At 42.0% G+C, this 19,235-nt stretch overlaps 1 protein-coding gene across 1 annotated transcript; it reads right to left on the bottom strand.

The window, feature by feature from the left end:
• Positions 1–1,046: 1,046 nt before the first annotated feature.
• Positions 1,047–18,926, bottom strand: elovl6 (ELOVL fatty acid elongase 6). Its single transcript, XM_084353615.1, has 4 exons — positions 18,666–18,926; positions 4,249–4,380; positions 3,731–3,882; positions 1,047–2,705 (listed from the first exon to the last, which is right to left on the bottom strand). The coding sequence occupies exons 1-4, from the start codon at positions 18,746–18,748 to the stop codon at positions 2,263–2,265; spliced, it is 810 nt and encodes a 269-aa protein (XP_084209741.1). The 5' UTR covers positions 18,749–18,926; the 3' UTR covers positions 1,047–2,262.
• Between the last annotated feature and the right edge of the window lie 309 nt (positions 18,927–19,235).

The following is a 19,235-nucleotide window of genomic DNA, read 5'->3' as shown; positions in this document are numbered from 1 at the left end:
ACAAGGAGGCACATTGGGCTAAACTAACCGTTCATGTATGTCTATCTGTTATGCTACAAATATATTGCATTATCTACATAGCTTTATTTTTCAGTAAAGGTTTTGACTCTATGGCTGCTGGTAATCAGACTCACAGGACCATCTGGGATTTATTCTACTGGCTTTTGACATCAGTCAGGATGCTATTATATGCTGGGATGCCATTTCATGCCCCATATAAACTACATAAAGTAGAAATTCTGCCTTCAGTCTTGTGTGGCATCAATAGTGTTCACAATATGTCATTTCAGTAAAATAAATGTTTAGTTTGTCTTTCTAGAAGGCCAACTTTGGTTGATTTAAGCTGTGTTTATGCATATTTCCAACAATGAATCACAGGGATAATTACACACACAAAAATCCTGTTAGATGATCAATATGTCCAAACTTATTGCAAAACAGAGCAGAGAACCTTAACAAATGTATACTGTCCCTACTAAAAAGTTTGGGGGTCAGTTTTTGCACAGATGCGGTTTGTCGCAGTGCTTAAACTTTATCGACCTCTTGCACATCTTGGGGGAGGTTCAACTTGTTGTCAACACTTCTGAATGCAGGTCTCACAGTAATCGTGGAATGGTTAAGTGGTTGAGCCAGTTAGCTCAATTACTCAAGTATTGTATGCTCGTGCTACCAGCCGATTTTATCCAGTGCTGACACACATACTTACTTTCGTGAATCATGTGAAAGCAGAAAGTGGAATCCTTGATGTGTTGACGAGCTCACAGCAGGTATGTAACCTAAATATTTGAAATTGCTGCCACATAAGATCACTGAAACAAGTCTGACATGCCTACAAGCATACGTCCTCTCATATAAACAGATGAACGGATGCACTGGATATCTGGAAGTGATAATCACCCTGTAGCTTTTCTAAATATCTTGCTGCTTGTAAATCTGTCACACAGCCCATAAAATGGCTTTGCAGGTGCGTCACCAAAAAATGGATTAGGTACGTGCAATGCAAAGATGTTGAAGCTGAGACAAAAAATAAACACAGCAGGCACATGTCACATTTTTGCACTCTTTGTTCGTACGTTAAGATTTTCAGCAACAATTGTTTTGACATTGATACAGTGCGAATGCACAATAGCACAACAGACACCATTAAGGATACATACTATTTTTTAAAGTCAATACAGCAGATTTTAACAATTTGCATGTTTGATTTTTTTTCTCTTTTGCTAAACATAAATATGTTTGTCCTCCATTTAAGCCTTCATTGTCCAACATACAAGTTTTCTTCACTGGTAGGGACCCTTTAACACAGAGAAGTGTTTGGAAATCAATGGCAAGTCATTTTCCAAGTGTCATCGGCAACTTCTGCAAGGTCATGACAAGTGGTGAAGCAGGGCACTGTGAGCATCTGTTTCCCATCATGCCCAGGAGCAGTGTGATCATCTGAGTCAGACAGTCCAATCAGCTTCATTCAAACACTTTTTAACTATGCGGCCATACTGGATGAATTTTAGCCATACTGTAAACCGGTGCTGATGTTAAACATGTCTACTTTGTCTTGATATGCATATTATATTAAGAAAGAGATAACCTAAGACCTGAGAAAATATCGCATTTTGCAATGTAAGACACAGAAGATACAGTGCCGATCACCCCATCAGTTCACACCACCCACCAACACTCAGCAGCTTCAAACACTCACCAGTGTCTCAAACTTTTTCTTTGACAGATCAAAACAGAACAACAAACACCAACGACAGACGGACAAAAACATACTCAGATGGCTTAAGTTAACGCTGACTCCATCCATCTTCATATGTACAGATTAATATTATTTTTTAATATCAAGTAAACATATGCTTGTGGCAGATGCATTGGTTTTAATCTGGTGATTTTGTCCTTTTGTTATTTTCTAAATTTTAAAAATTACTCATGGTGAATTCAAAAAGGGGCTTTAAAACTTCAGGTGGACGACTTGTGATGGCTTCTGATCATGGCGGCGCTGCTTCGTCAGCATCCCTCAACGGAGACGTCACCTCCACTGAGGCTTTTTAGATCTGCACATTAATAGAAATGCTCAAGCACAAACACCAGTCATCCTCTTGACCCTCCCACCCGTGTCCCATCCCACACCCACTCCCCTGGCAACCACTCCACCTCTCCATCACCCAACCCTAACAGACTCTCTCAAGTCACTGGTCCCTGCTCTCCATTTCCACCTCCCTTTTTCTTCATTATCGCCCTTCTTCCCACACTTATGGCATGTGTTTACTCTCTCTTCTTGGTGACAACCGTGGCCGATGCTCTGGACTTGCCAAAGTAGGCCTCCATGAAGAACTGGACAAAGAGCACAAAGTAGCTGAGGTACATGAGGGAGGACCACACAATGTTCTGCATGTGGGATGGACACTCCTGGCCCTGCTGCATCCACGAGTACACCAAGTAGTTGACCACACAGCCCATCAGCATCTGGGTGATCTGGGTAATTGTGATGAACATGGCGAACTTGCGCGACAGCTTAAAGCCGGCCGCCCGCAAGGCGTAGTAAGAGTACATGACGGCGTGGACCAAGTAGTTCATGGTCATGAACCATCCGCCGCCGGCCACCATGTCTTTGTAGGAGTACCAGGAGTAGAGCAGCACGGTGATGTGGTGGTACCAGTGGAGGAAGATGAGCTTCTGTTTCCTCAGGACGATGAAGAGAGTGTCACCTGCAGATATGATGGAGGAAGTCAAGAGATGGAGGGGAGTTAGTGGAGAGCATGGGGAGGAGAATAAAGAAAATGGTGGATGAATGGACAGGAACAGAAAGAAAGGGGGAACATCATTACCACGGGCTTATTTAAAATCACTGGCTGTTATTCAAGTTGCTGCAAAATATTGGCCAAACGATCTGTGTAAAAGCTCAAAGCTGCTGGCACACAGAGTAGTGCCGAAATGTCTGAAACAACTTCACTGGCTGTCCAATAAATGATACTCAGAAACACAAGTGACAGCTGTATTTACACAAGCTGCATTGCACATTATAATGTTTACACTGGAAAGTGGTTAAAAATAATCCAGTACAGTAACAGTTTGCAGACAGAAATTGACCAGAGAATGGAAAAATGGTGTTTTCATCTGTAAGCGTCTCCCGTTAAGTATTTTTTTGCTACAACGTATACCGATAGATTAATATATTGATTATACTTTATTATTATAAAGCTTAGAAATTATATTTCTGAGTAATCGGGAAAACATAGTAAAAACCTAAGGAACTAAAATGTGCTATATCAACATGTTTTGTTTTGTGTTTTTTCCCCAGATTGATGTACAGTAGCAACAATACATTGTTTTGTAACAGTGGAAAATGATGCCACTGCTTTACGATACAGCATAACCACTAATGGCATCTGTCCATGTGGTAAACCAGTCAGCTGGAGCGTGCTGTTCGTGAGGTTACACCTCGGGTACATCAGCATACCATCAGCCTGTTTGTAATTGCATTGTCCTAATGTGTATGTGTTTAGCCTGACACTGCTGTACACAACAACAGAACAGTTATTATAAATAGATGCAGGACTGAATAACTTTAATTGCAGTTCACTAACATGTCTTTTCCGTTGGACGGTCTGAAAGCAACATGAGTAAAGAGCACGACTGAAACGCAACTTCAGCAAGATGGTTAAAGGGAAACAATATATAATATCCAGTACACGGACAATATGAGACATGCCATAAAAAGGTCTGGACTTACCCAGTTCTGGTGCTTTACTAAGTACAAAGGCGTAGGCCCAGAACTTGCTGACAGGCCCGTTGTAAAAACTCTGGTCACAAACTGACTGTTTGAGCCCTTTTGTCATCAGGATGTACGTCATGTAACTCCCAGTACGGATGGCACCAAATATACTACAATGAAACGGAGACATGACATAAGGAATCATTAAAGTGGCAGATTATCTAGTTTTTTCATTTCAATCATCCATCAGGGAATGAATTTAACGTTACACACTGCTGTTCATACTAATGTGTACGATGTTACGTGGCTCCTTGGCTCTGCTGTAGTGTCTGATGCGACAGATGCCACCAAAACTATGACATGACATACTTCTGAGCCACTTGATGAGCGCAAGGACATTTATTGATTACAATGTACTTCAAATAGGCCACTAGTTGATTAAACTGTTGTCCCTTTATATTAAACAACTCGTGCTCACTTCATGTTTGAAACTTGGTTTCTTATTCGCTGCCATTAATAACGTAAAGCTCTCTCACCTGAATACAGCGAGCGTGAGCGACCATAGCACCAGCGGTTTCCTCAGCTCAAACTTCTCCCTCTGTTTCATGACATGGCGGCCACCGAGGATGAAGGCAGCGTAGAGGGCAGCGAAGAGAAAGGACTTCTTCCTGTGAACACAAATAAACAAAGAGATTAACATCAGGTGCATTTACTTACACAGGTTAATGAGCAAGTTCTGCTCATTATTCATCACAAACATCGCATTTCCTCGCCCGCGTTATTAGAACTGCAATGTTGATTGATCGATTAGTTGTCAACTATTAAAATATTTGCCAACTACTTAATATACATTAAATCTGCTTGACAAATTTCTTTCTTTCTTCTTAAAGGTTTGTCTTTGGACAAACACACATTTGTGGAAATCACATTGTGCTTTGGGAAACACTAACTGACATTTTATAAACCAAACAATGAATCAAATAATCCTGGAAATAATCGATACATTAATAGCCATTTAAATAACCGTTAGTTGAAGCCCAACATGTGACACTTAATGCACATTTGCACCATGAAGACATCTGACAGCTTGTTTTCAAAGGGGGACTTTTCTTTAATGAACTCATGTTAAAGGCATTGTGAGCGCGGTTACTGAGGGAGAAGCGAGTGTTTTCTAGGTTTGAAAAGAAATTTATAAAACCATACGTCTGTCTCTCTCACTGATCCTCTTCCAGCATCGTATCTATGAGAAGTACAACACGCTGTTTACAGAACACAAACAATAGCTGCACCGACTCCACAAGAAATGCCTGAAGTAATGAGTTAATGATCTGAGTCCAGCTCCAACTGTCCCTCACTGCTTAGCTTTCAGTCTACAGTTATTGCCTCCATTAAGTTCCAGCTCCCTCCATCCTTTGACGCCTGTTTCGTCTTAATTGACTTGTCAGAGGTCACTGCTGTGCCATATGAAGTGGAGCACTAGTGCTGCAGCACCACCTGGCCATAACCAATGTAAAGACAAGCATTTCCCAGTCCTCAGCACAATTACAAAGCACAGGTGGTCTGACTAGACACACTCGTTGCTGAGCAGCATCAACAGAAGATTGGGGCATGCTGCCTAAAACTAGAGCAGCTTTGTCCAAAAACAAAAAACAGACTGTTTGGTCCATTGGACAGGGAGCAGAGTAATAGTTTAGAGCAGCATTAGCCAAAAAAGTTGGGGAAAATAAACTAAAAATAAACTCAGGTAAAGTTTCAGGTGCCGATGAGCTCGACGTACAGGCATGTGTGACTTTATGTTGGTGCTGGAGAAAAGCAGCATGTACAGCAACATCCCTGTAATTGGAAACATCAGGTTTGCTCTCGGGACCAGGAATGAGGCATTCTGGGAGCTCTGGGACCAATAGCCCTTGGGAGGATGAGTTGTGTAAAACTAGCCCACAGAGCCATGTTCCAGTTCAGTGATGATGTTTCTCTGCTGCTGTTTAGAGGTTATACTAAGAGAGCGTGGCACTGAAATTACTCACCAGAATGCAACATGAATTATTCTAACCAAAGCTTCAACTGTGTAGTAAAAAAAATGGAAAGAACGGTCTATTCAAGGTCAGCTGTCTTTGTAATATACAGCATAGCACACTAGTAAACTGGTCCAATGGCCTAACTCGCACTATGAAGGCAAACACTTCTCACAGTGGCATATGCAACCTGTAACTACCCATCCATCCTGTTCTGTTCTGCAGCCTCAGCAGAGAACAACACTTAGTTTCGCTGATAAGGCATGTAGCTCGGCAAGAAAGCAAAAAAAAACATTTTGTTTAACTACTTCATAAAGACGTGAGAAATGTGGCAGGTGACATGCAGGGAAACAGGAAAACCTTTTATCATCCAACCAATTATGTTTTGTGTCTGTTAAGAATGTGTCACAGTCTTTTCAACCTGAAGGGAGTTTTTGAGGTCAGTGTTTTAAATGTTGTTGTTGTGGCAGCCATGTAGGAGTCAGTCAACTATGTGAAGCTGGATATTAATTAGCAGCTACGCTTCAACCAATGCCAGCTAATTAACAAACGTCAAGATCGGCCTGAAAACGATATTTTGTGTTTAGACTCCCTTTTAAAGGAAAAATGATGGTCAGACTGTGAAACTTTAATCAATCAGGCGAGTCAGCGAAGAAAGGAACAGAAGTGCAATGAATGGTTTAAAATAATGGGCTTCATTGTGCATCAGTATCCAGAGAATGAAGGATGCCACCTTCCTGTTCTTGCAGGAAACCCACAAACTGATTTAGGCCACCTCCACAGAACCGAGGACAAAGCATTCCAGTCAAAGTCAAAAGGAGAAGCCTTCACAGAATGACAACAGGGTTGGACCGCAGAATGACATCACTGTTTCTCAACTCCACACGAAGAAGGGGAGAACAATGCAACACAGAGTCCACGGTGGCCTACATACTGAGGGGAGGCCGGGAGGATCGGAGGGGAGGAACAATCCCAGCACTGCCCTTCAGCGCACTGCTGTCTAAGCTGGAAGGTCAAAGGTCAGAGTGATATATGGCCTAAGCTGTGATCTCGCAGGGATTCCCTTCTTATGATATCCTGCACAGAGGCATTCATTTCTTCTTTTAGTGCAGCAAGTACACATGGATAAATTCATTCACTGCACAGCATCATATAAAGGACTGCTGCAGCCTCGCTTGTCCCTGTCCTTCGCGAAGCAGGAAGAGCACAGGTGGAATCTGAAACATCAACGATGGCTGCATTCCATTTCGTGAGCAGGATCCAGGGCTCAGGTACTGTTCATGTAATGGGTCACGTACTGTATGTGCTTTTCCTGCTTTGACAAATCAAAACATCCGGGTCTACTGTGTGACTTCTTTTAGGGTTGGAAGAGGAGGATATCATGCTTTTAGATTACCAAAAAGGTGAGGTTAATAATGATTTTAGATGGGGGCCTGCCCAGGGGCGTTGCCAAGATGGCTGCAGAGTGCCGAGACTTTCCTACAAGGACTTTTTTAACATTTGATGAGGCTAACCACTGCAACAAGTTTTAGCAACATTACAGCTGCACGATAAATACAGCATCAACTATACGGTGAGAGAGAGTTGAGCAGTAATGTTACAATTAACACTGTCAGTGACTAATGCATCAATAGCAACTGTAATGAGGGCGGAAACACAGCAGAAGATGAGCCTAAAGAGAGGGAAGCAAAAGTGAAACCTTGATTTTAAATAAAATTTCAAAATAAAGGTCTCTGAACATTAATGTTTCTGAAAGGTGAAGAATTCTCAACATAACGTAGATCAGATACACTGCGATGTATTTTGTTTTCCAGCTCAGGCACAAAGGTAGCTGGAGGACGGTTGGAGTTGTATTATCATCATGTGCAGTAGAGTAAGTAGTCCAAGATGTGCATGGCCTACTGCAGCATGTTTAGAAGATGGATTACACTGCTGTCAGAAAAATAACAAAGGGCAAAGAAACCCAAGGGCATGGTCAAAGCTGACACGTCGGTGGAGGAGGCGCTACTGTTGTCTTTGCAAACGCTCTGAAGTGCCAGCTGCAGCCAAGCCGTGTCTGCAGTCACAGGCATCTATTTGAGACATCAGTGTGAATTCACATCATCCCTTCACGCTCCCCGGTGCCTCCACAGCTCTACTCCTGACCTTCATGACTCATATTCACTCAAGAAATAACAGGATTTTCTACATCAAGTAGCACTTCCTACAAAATGAAAGCCAACACGCAAGTGATAAAATCTGAAACGATTCAAGGGCCAAAAGAAACACGATCCCTGTTTTGTAGAAACAAAATGACTGAACATCTGTGGGAGCACGATAGAGCATTTGACCAATACCAAGCATGTAACAAATCATTTTTGCTACATTTAATACACACAATTAAGAAAGGAGCAAAAATGCATAGTATGATTAACATCCGTAGATAAAGAAAGAACAGATCGAAGAAGTCCATGAAATCATAAGACAACACCAGAATTTGGTGAACACAACACAAGTGTAACGAGCACTTCTGATCCTGCGTTATGTCCACATGGGACAATTTATTAAGAGAGGTGTGTGCAGCCTTGGCTCTGCTGTTTGTCAAAGTGGGCCGAGGCAGCACAAATGAAAAACTACAACGTCAGAGCTCTTTTGAGGAGGATCAGCACGGAGCAGAAACAGATCAGCAGAGATTTCTCGCTTGCTGCAGGTTTGGAAACCAGCTGCTTTCCTCCAGCTGAGATTTCCTCCAAATAACAGTAAGCAGCACTGGCTTCATTTGAAAAGAAATTAAAGGTGCCCCAGATCCACTGGACAAATCAGCCATGTTCAAAGTGTGTCCATGGATTATCATTTTTCATGTCCATGAAGCTTGACACACTGAAATAAACAGAAAATGTACTTTTCTGCATGTTGCAGAGAATTAAATTGTATTTTGTACTTTTGTCGTCACAAATTGAGTCAAATATTAGTTTACAACAAAAACATCAATTTAAAAGATCATGATTAATATGTACAACCAGGACAATATGCCCGAGCTGCTCAGTTAGCCAGGTAAAGCATCTCTGGCATGCCTTCCTCTCGTGTGGCTGTTATCACAGCCTGGGCCGCAGTGTGAGCCGCCGGGCGTTGGCCCAGCTTGTGCTGTTGTCAAATCTTGCTGGATATCTGAGATAGCCTAAAAAAGGTGTTCATATCTGGGAGAGTAAAGATAATAAACTTATGAAACCAATAAACCAAACCCCTAGCCCTAACCCTGAGCCCAACAAACATATTGACAATAATGTCAATATGAGAGTTCAGTCTATTGTGTTTTGGAGCAGGCTGCAGAGGTTTTCTTATTCTCACTTCAAACCGGCCACTGAGAGAAGGAATCCGGCTCCATACACAATAAACAAGCAAGTGCAGACATCAGCTTAAAGTACTGTAACACTATATCACAACACAGGTGTGTTCTACATCCCTGTGGCTTTAGGTGCTCCATGTTCTTGCATGTAACATATACAGTACACTCCATAATATAATGAGGATGTTGATCCCACAGACCCTCCCCTCCCCCACTGACAGTGTTGTATAAAGCTGCTGGATAACCTGCTGTGGAACTTGGATCTGTATTAGCTGGTCCAGGAGATTTCACCCGTTACGTAATCCTGAGTTTGCAGTCTGAGGATGAGTCTGCAGGCCCGGGCCAGTGAGCTAGTGTCTAACTGTCTCACCATAGTGTTTACAGTGTCACATATGCATATGCAACCATATGCACAATGAGGTGTGTGTGCATGTGAGCCACTCAGTTCAGTGCAGGGTGTGTAACTCCATCCCCTGGCACTGTCGTCCGTATCTACAACAGTTGAAAGGCAATCGGAGTTACTGTGCCAACATGTAGGATGAGCAGCAAGCCACTACATAAGACCGAGAGGTGCTGTAAGTAAGACCAAGCTATTACAGAATAATCTGCCATCCAGGGAGCACCCAGATATAATCCAGTTAGTGACACACCCACTAGCCAAAGGTGCTGCGCTCAGTTTCCAGCAAGACTTTAAAATAACTAGACGTGTTAAAATTTTACATCCCACCGGTTGACTTCATTCTGCATCTGGTGGCCAACATCACACGACAACTTATCTGTTCAGTAAAGAGAAGAGTTCTTCTCTTGAGTGGTAATTATTTCAGCCTGTTAAGTGCTCAAGAACATCTTGAGTCAAGCTTATTTTAAGCAGCAAGACAAATGGCTTGCAGGAAGCTTATATTGCATACCACTTAACAGCACATTGTACACATTCTTACCAGCGTGCACCATGATTGTATCTCTGCATTCTGTTCAAAGTACTTTTTCCACAAAAAGATCTTTTCACAAGACAAACTGATACAATCTGTCCAACACTTAAAGACTCTGGATCAAGATGTGTCTCTCTGTCTGTCCAACCAACATGTAATCTCAGATATCAGCGTTATATTGACAATACTGACAATTTTAACACAAGTGACATAACAAACGTTTCCGCCATAACAAATGACAGAAGGCCATGTCATCTAAATCAGAAGGGTTTGTGCTCTGACACCTGGTGAAGCTCAGGACTAATGTTTTGATGAGAGGGTCCCAAATTTGTTTCCATCTTCTGCTCCACTAGCACTGAATAATGGCACACACATACAGGTCAAGCACAAGCGTGACCCGATACACATTCCTGGAACTGCAGAGGGCAGTAATGCAATTATGTGCTGCATGCGAGCCGTGTTTTCACACCACTTTGAAGTTGATGGAGATAACGCGCCGAGAAAAGCTGCAAAGCACTGCTTAGGAACGACTGCTGACCAATATAAACCACGCAGTTCCATTTATATATTTATTTAATTTTAGCAATGCAAAGTGAGGATATGTTGGTGTATTATTTTATAAGTTACCAAGATACTTTCTAACCCTCCAGTCACACAGTGTACAATGTTGATGTCATTGTAGCTGCTTGTCTATGCAAACATGTTGTCAAAAGAAAAGCACATTAGTGAATTAATCTTTAAAATACTCTGTTAGCATACATGAGATTTATATGGTCAACGTACTGATGAATGTAGACCCACATCCATGTCAGCGTCCTGAATGAGTCTGAATCATGTAAACAACTCTTGAATAAAACTGTTTTCATCAACCTTTTCATGCACTATACTGAATAATTCATCTGCTACTTGGAATCTTAACGATGCATGTTTTTACACACTTGCTGAATATGATCCACGTCACTCGCTACAGACCATATATCTACTAGTTCATCCTAGCTGCCATGCACAGCTAATCAATGCATACAAAATAAAATGGACTACGATGAACTGCTCTGTCCTTTGCTCGCATCTAAGCTTTTCCTTGAAAGCATGATGAAATCGAAAAGGGAAACCAGAGCGCAGCGTCACTCCGAGCAGACCTCAATTCCTGAGCAGCCAGCGCACATCTTCATCTCTGGCCTCACCAGTCGGGAGAAGGAGAGCAGCCCAGGAAACATCAAGCCCGGGGTGGACTCTGGGTTAACACGGTCAGAAATGATCAGCATCATCGTGCGCTGCTCTCGTTATAATGACAGCAGCATGCAGAACCAAGACTTTGCTAATTTAACTGTACGTCCATCAACAGGAGCCACTAGAACTGCACTGCAAATAATGATTTCTTCATCTGGCGAAGTCATAAATCTTTTTGTTTACTTTCATTTGATTTATATTTGATTTAGCACGAAATAAAAAAATCTCTTCAGTAATTTGTTTGGTCAACTATGCATTCAATTCACTTGACAACCCCAGTTTAAAATAATTTCAATGTAATTTTAATGTAATCAATGTATTACAGGAGGAAAAAAACAAGCTATGTAATGACCACTGAAACGATACCCTGATGCCAAATTCAAGACGGGTGCATGCATCCAACAACGGGGCTCAAGATCCCTGAGACAGTAGCCTGGACTCCTCTTGGACTGAATAAGTAACATGAAACTCGGAAGGAAGAGACTTATCTCCTCAACTCATCAAGTACCGTTGAAACCTGACCTCCAAGACCGGCCGATGAGCTAAGACTTCTGAAACAAAGAGAAAATGACCATGAAACATCCCGTATGTCCCTCACGGGGTCTTCAAGAACTATGAATCACTTCATTGTGGCCAACAGCAATACTCAAAATGCAACAAAGACCAGAGCTGCTGAATCACACAGTACAAATGGTGGGTATAAACATTAACAGACAGAATGCACAAAACAGAGCAGAGACCTCATTGTTCATTCTCACTGCATCACTCTCAGACTCTGTATCCCTTGTTATCAGTCCAGGGCAAAACCACCAGAGATCCATCAAAAGCGCAGAGAGCCACGGGGATGCTATCTACCCGAGAGGCTTTTCAGACACAGAGAGCACAAGCCTCCAAGCAACCTGCATGATAATGAGGAATGATGACGTCTGTGAGAGTACAGAGTGATTCAGCAGGTTAAAGATGAGCGTATAAAAGAGGGTAGTAACTCTCGTTCAGATCATAAGGCCGTGCTGAAAAACACGGTGATACTCAACATGCCATTTTTGAACCGCAGCTGTTTTTGTACACATCGGAAACACTCACGTCAAATGCACAGCCATAGGAGAACAAACACAAAGCCCAGCTGCACTTACACAATGCAAATAATCACCCTGACTGACATAATCCTCAATAGTAAATTACACAATGCTCTGAGATTAGATCATTTTCAATGACGTTTTTCCAACACGTCATACAGCGAGCCATCACTCTGTTAAATCAGATGCTTTCAGTTCTGTTGCGATCGCTTTTCAACGTGTTCACTGGCTAATGAGGCTCATACTGATGATGACCCATGCAAGATGTAAGCAGCTATGCAGTGAAGCAGTTGAGCTTTGGATACAGGTCTTTATCGTCATAAGGCAACCTTCCAGATGTTGCATTCAGACCAAATCAGGCGTTGCAGCGAAAACACAGGTCCTCCCACTGACTCAACTTCTGGAGGAACGCAACCTGACGTCACATCGCGGTGGCCAATCACACAAGCAGCATAAATGACAGAAACCACAGTGGAGTGCAACGTAATGTATCATGAGTGGTCGCTCAATTTGACCTTGTGCATCAGTTTAAAACCTTTTGTTTCATCTGTGGAGGTGAACAGTCACTGTATGCTTAACCTACTGTGGCAGAGGCCTGACCTGCAGATCAGAGGCAGATGAGAAGAACGCGTCAGTAGCGGGGCAAGCTAATTATTAGCATAGTTAACAACACAACACTGCGACGATCCAAATTTATATAGATTATTATAAGTCACTCATAATAATAATAATTTGAAATGAAACAAAATATACACCAAAGTTGACATGTTAGATGTTTATTCAGAAAAAACAGGACATCATTTTGTAAAGTGAATCTGAACAATGTACTTTACAGCTGCTGTAAGCGTTGTCGTTGTTTTAGCTAACTTCCTGTCTGTTTCGCAGTTAGCATTCCCCTCCCTCCTCTCTATGTCACCACACGAGCTAGGAGGGGTAATTACCAGACATAGCAGCAAACAGGAAGATCCTGCTCTCTGCACATTCATGAGCAGACAGGACCGACTCTTCATGGAGTTCTCTGTCCTGATTAACGTGGGCAGGGATACCAGACTCTATAGCAGAGATTACTGTTGGAATATAGAGCTATTTAACATTTATTCTAATAACAAAAACTTACAGCAGCTTTAAGTGAATCAAACATACTGAACTTGAAAAGCACCTGTCATATGTAAAGCAAACACTTTCATTATCATACTAAGGTCGTAATATTTGTAGCCAAGCAGGCTATTTTAATCTCATTCCCTGCTCCATCTTATCTGCAGCAGAGCCAGTCTTTTCTTGATCAGTCCTACAGTTCAAGGATAAGTGTTGAACTGAGTGTGTTAATATCATCCATTCTACTCTGTTCGTTACAGGAGGAAAAAAAGGATAAAGCTCATTCTGTTGATAAAACAGCATCTCGGTCCTCGTCCACTCCTTCCTCTTCCTGTTCCTCTTCTTGTTCTTTCAACTTGCTTAATTGTCCGTGCTTCACAATGCTGAGCTGTCTGCTGACAGGCTCAAGGGAACACATCAGATCGGTGTACCAGTCTCCATTCATCCCTGCAAACAATGACACGGACACACATATATTTACGGAGTCCATAGATCTCTCACAGTGTCCGTTTTAAATCATATGCATTAATTAAACCAATTAAAGACCTCGTCTGTGCAAAACACGACATTTTCCTAACATATTTCTACTATTTTACTACTAATTAACTGTATTCATCAACAAAATAAATAAATAACATCAGACACCAAAGAAAGCGCAATGATTTCAGACTTATTTAACACATAATGTTTCAAATATGAACATTTGTCCTCTCTGTGAAAGTACTGATATCCAGACATATAAAATATAAATATATTGTCTCACCTTTAATGTCTGCACAGTTTTTTGAGTCATCATTTATCAGCACAGCTCCTCCATCTCTGGTGATCAGCTCCGCCTCCACGGTGACAGACGAATATTTCAAAACCCGACAGGGTTTTTATTTCACAGATAAATCCTGCTGCCGACAGCGTTTTTCATATCTGGTTACAACTTTTTTTTTTTTTTTGAAAATCAGATTTCAGTTTCAAGTTCACTTACAGTGCTGAGTAATTCTGGCCTCTGTCCAATCAGTGATGTCACAGCAGGCGTTTGTCATCAGTGGTCAGACTACAATCACCCGCTGTGACATCACTGATTCAGGCATCAAGTTCAACAGTAGTTTAGACTGAACTCTGGCCTACTTCAGTTCACATGTCTGCTGCTGCCAGCACTCAGGACTGTATCAATTAGCACTGTCAATAAAGTTGACAGTTGTTTTTTTTCTAATAATACTACAACTGATACAATTAACTGAGTAATGGATTACGTGGCAACTACTGGTAATTTTTTCAGAAAATATGTCAGAATTCTCTGATTCCAGCTTCCTCAAGGTTCATATTTTCTGGTTTGTTTGAACTCAATTGTCAAATGTTGGCAAAGTACATTTCTGCAAAACCAAAGGTTCAATTTGACATTTTTTCAGATTTTTCTCACAGTGTTGTGTTTATGCTCTGGTTAGGTTTAGGCACAAAAACTACTGAGTGAGGGTTAGAAGAACATCAAGTTTTGTCTTAAAATACATGTTCTGGATGCCACAAACACAGCGGGAGACGTCCAGAGGTCTCGTTAAAAACAATCCATTTTGATGCCAATAATACAGCTGGAGATATCCCAACTTCCAATCAAATATATCAGTTATTTCTGACCACTTTTCTTTCTGATAACAAGGCTGGAAATTGTACCAAGGTCTCCTTAAATATGTCCAGTGGTGTCACGCTTACTAATGTTGAAACACAGACTTGAACCACGGTCACTTGCTTGGCAGCAGTGTAACCCTACCTGACATCAAAGTCCAATAATGAGCATGTTCTGTGAACACAGTATCGGTGGGTTTCAGAACATTAATTACCTAAATTTTATCCTGGCGACTGAGTTGTTTCATTACTTTCTTTAATGTTTCACCCTTTCTAACATTTTATGGAACAAATAACTGATCATGTTATCGAGAAAATAATCGACAGAGTAATCGACAACAAAAATAATCATTAGTTGAAGCCCTACAAAATACGTTGCCATTTATTTCAACATACTGTTTATGGCAGCATAAGTCAATTTTAAGTTGTATTTTGCTATAACATAATATATAGAAATCTTCTTTTAATCAAATAATTTTCCAAAAACTGAATTAGAACTGAAATTCATGAATAGAAACATTGGTTTGACTATCTTAAGCCAAAATCTACCCAAATGTACTCACGTTAGCACTCAGCTTAGCTGATGTTTAAGTTGCTTTATGTCATTTTTTTAAAAACAACAAAAAATATTAAGCAATTTGAACAAAAAAGAAATTTTGATGTCATGTCAAAGAATTGATTGTGTTACAGAGATAACTACTGAAATTAGCATGCTAACCAGCTAGCTTGTCCTTTCTCATAATACCACTCCAGGCTCCCAGTCTGTATCACTAGCTGCACTGCTAACTGAGCTGACTAGCAGACGACAGCTACAGTTAGCACTTACTCTGGGGATGTGCTGCCTCGCCTTTGGTTGGAATGTGAATTCAGGAGGTGGCCAATTCTTACATATTGCACCTTTTAATGTCAGACCCTAGCAGAGCCTTGTTGAAGGTGCGTTAGCTCGGGCTAAATAAATAAAGGTGTGGCTCACAAGTCTGTGATTAATGTCCCGGCACAGTGAACAAGCATTACAGATTTCCTGCTGAACTAACCATCAAAAAGCTTCTGTTTTTTTTCTACTTCACATGACATGTTGCCTTCAAACTACTTCATTCTTGCTCATGTTTTTTCTGTCCTTTCTCCGTCTCTCCCTCAGGTCATAAAAACATGTCACACTTAGTCAGCTGCAGCCTGAACGCTACGAATGCAATAAACAACCTATCAAATCCCATTTTCTGCGGTTGTTGCCTCTTTCAGCCATGTGCACTGGCCCCGGCTGACATCCTCCACTACAGGAGCAGCGGAGAGAAGTCAGCACAGATCAGCTGCACCGTGATTGGCTAATGCTCTGTCAGCAGACATCAGAAGATGAACGTTATTGGCCGGTTGTCAGTACCAGGGTAGGGACAGCTCCTACACACTGCTCCCATGCTGTCTCTCTCTCTCTCTCTCTCACACACACACACACACACACACACACACACACACACACACACACACACACACAGACTAACACAGATTTCATTTCAGTGAGTAAGAGCCTCTATTCAGCCTAAATGTGTGTTAAAATGCGATGCTAAATGTGACTCTTGTCTACAAGCAGCACAAACAGATGATGGGAGCCAGACGAATGCCTCCTGCTCACCGTGCGCTGCCTTTTTACAAACCCAGCGCCGCAGAAAGCTTAATGAAGCCTATGCTAACTTTACGCATGACTCATTCTGTTTTGCTTAGAACCATTTCTTGCTCAACCTGGCGTGGACCTGGACAGTAATGACCCTCCAGTGAGTTCACGCAGTGTAGTAGCTGAACTGGACCTGCATGTATGAAACGCATCACTGCACACAATCAAAAAGAAACATTTACTTAACCCCGGTAGCTACAGCGAAATATCAGCAGAGGATAATGTTGCAGTTTGTGTAAAGCCTTGTAGACACTGCCCTGGGCAAACAATGACACATCATTAGTTGTTTTTTTTAATCTCCAGTCTTTCAAAGAAGGTTTCATGAAAGATACCGCAAGTTATTCTGAGCTTGTTTCGAAATACTTGGAGCTGAAACTGAAATGTACAAACTATTTGTTCCAACGGACGTTCTTTGTCTTCAGCGTCTCTAACGGGTGGTTACAATACTTTTATATTAGAGCCTGACTGATAATTCATTTAGCTGATGATATCAAGTGATATTGACCTACCACAGATATATCTGTATCTGAGTATATGTTGTCCAATATGCACCGATATTTCTAAAATATAAACTATGATCCAGAAAAAGGCACAAAGGTAGTTTATAATTATCAAATCCCACAGGGAAGTAGGATGTTTCAGCGTACTGATGATTTCAGACAATAACGTTTATAGTTGAACTGTTTAATATCCTGCCATCAGTAAAATCTTCGCCACATTTAAGGGATTATTACAATAAAATGTGTTTACATCAGCAAATATAATGATATCAGACTTTTCTGGCATCAGCCCCAAACACTGAGTATCAGCAGGGCTTTATTTTATATCATTGTTTTGGGTTTCGGGCTGTTGGTTACACAAAAAAATGCTGTTTCAAGGCGTCACCTTTGACCCTGAAGGCTTGTGATGGACATTTATCTCTATTCTCCTTATAAAATACAGTCTAACTGTTTAATTGAAGAAGAATTGACAAGTTAATTGAGAATTAAAGAGGCAGTCAGTTGAGGTCGAACCATTTTCAAACATACACTAGTCACATTGAGTCAGGGACGCTGGGATATGGGTGCATACATGCATGTGCATGGACATGAAGTCAAATAAAATGTGTCGCATTATTTTTGGGGACCAAAAAGTGAAACACTAAAATACCCCAAAATCCTTCACTCATTTGAAGTAGTGTAACTTGTTCCGGTTGCCATGGTTTCAAGGTATACGTTACCATACCGTGTACATTTGCTTATCTAAGGTATTGAATTCCCTCATATAACTGTTGAATAATAGATCATTAATTAAAGTTTATGACAAGTTTTATGTCTGTCAGGTCATAATATTTGGTCAAAGTTTGTTTTCATTCATTTAAGGGTCTTAATAACTGAGAATAATGATAATAGCCACAGATAAGAGGCTGCACAGTCTCATGCAGCTGCAGATGCACTAACATGCAGCATGCTGTCCTCTCACATCTGTAGCCTCCCAGGCTGCATGTTCAGCCTCATATTAAAATGTAAGAGCAGCTCCATACAAGGAGAAGACCGGGAGAGGAGCGAGCCTCGGTTTAAACGCTACCGGGCCGGTGGCGGACTAAACGGATGAGGCAGCTGGAGCCGTGGATGACCTTTACAACAGTGTCGCGGTAACTGATGCCGGGAGAATAAATCACAGGAAATCAAGGACAACCCCTGAACGTTTCATATAAAAAAAAGATGTAATAAAGCCCCACAGAGCCGTGTGGGGAGGACCGGGCTGGAGCATCGCGGTCACACGAGGCTGCAAAGGCCCGCGTCAATTTGCTCATTTTATGAGGCGCGAGCAGCAATTTGCGGATGATGACAGGGAGCCGCATATAATAGGATCCGGCGAGCTTTAATCCCGGTGAGCGAGGCTGATGCATGTGCGCCGTCACACGGCACGTCTCGGCACGTACACACGGTGTTGGACCGAGCCTCGCTCATTGTGCTGCGGGATTAATAAAAAAAAAAAACCGGGGCGCTAACGTGACATCTTACCAGTTCTCCTGCATCCATCGGATGGCTTCGTCCTCGTTGAACTGCCTCTCGAACTCGTACTCTTGCAGGGCTAGCACCGACATGCTGTCTGTGGTTCTGTTCTGCTGCTGGAACAAGACGATACTGGGCCGTGGGCTGGTCTCTCTCTATTTATTAGGCTGTTTCCTCGCAACCCTCGACTCGCATCGCTCGTGCTGCTGTCAGGACCTCGCGGTTGTGCGCGAGCAGCTCGGCAGTCGCGGCACCTTCCTCCTCTACCGGCTGACGGAGCCTACGCCCTCTGCCTCAGGAAGGTCAGCCCCGGGTCCTAGCGCCGGCGGAGTTAGCTGGGATGGATTCAGCTTCCTGTGATGCTGCTCAGAGTGATGCCCCTTTTCCACTGGTCAAACAATCCCACTTAAACCCGCTTTGTGTGCAGTGGGAATGTGTACACTCTGCATTTACACCTGGGTCGACTGACTTAAAGTGGGATATAATAATTTAATCTAGACTTTCTGAATGTTATTAGACTGAATGGCTCAAATTCTGACAGTGACACGGGTCGTGTCTCGGGGGCTGTGACGTTCAAAA

Source organism: Pagrus pagrus (genome assembly GCF_965226575.1).
Source record: "Pagrus pagrus genome assembly, chromosome: 5".
Classification (NCBI taxonomy): Eukaryota; Metazoa; Chordata; class Actinopteri; order Spariformes; family Sparidae; genus Pagrus; species Pagrus pagrus.
This window is presented reverse-complemented; position numbering and strand designations above follow the sequence as displayed.

What these genes read in the sequence shown, in the direction of transcription:
- elovl6 (XM_084353615.1), bottom strand. Translation starts at nt 18,748, where the DNA reads ATGTCGGTGCTAGCCCTGCAAGAGTACGAGTTCGAGAGGCAGTTCAAC. An exon ending in CGATGGATGCAGGAGAACTG is followed by an intron (nt 4,381 to 18,665) that starts GTAAGATGTCAC and finishes TTGTGTTCACAG; the next exon opens with GAAGAAGTCCTTTCTCTTCG. An exon ending in TAGTAAAGCACCAGAACTGG is followed by an intron (nt 2,706 to 3,730) that starts GTAAGTCCAGAC and finishes TCATATCTGCAG; the next exon opens with GTGACACTCTCTTCATCGTC.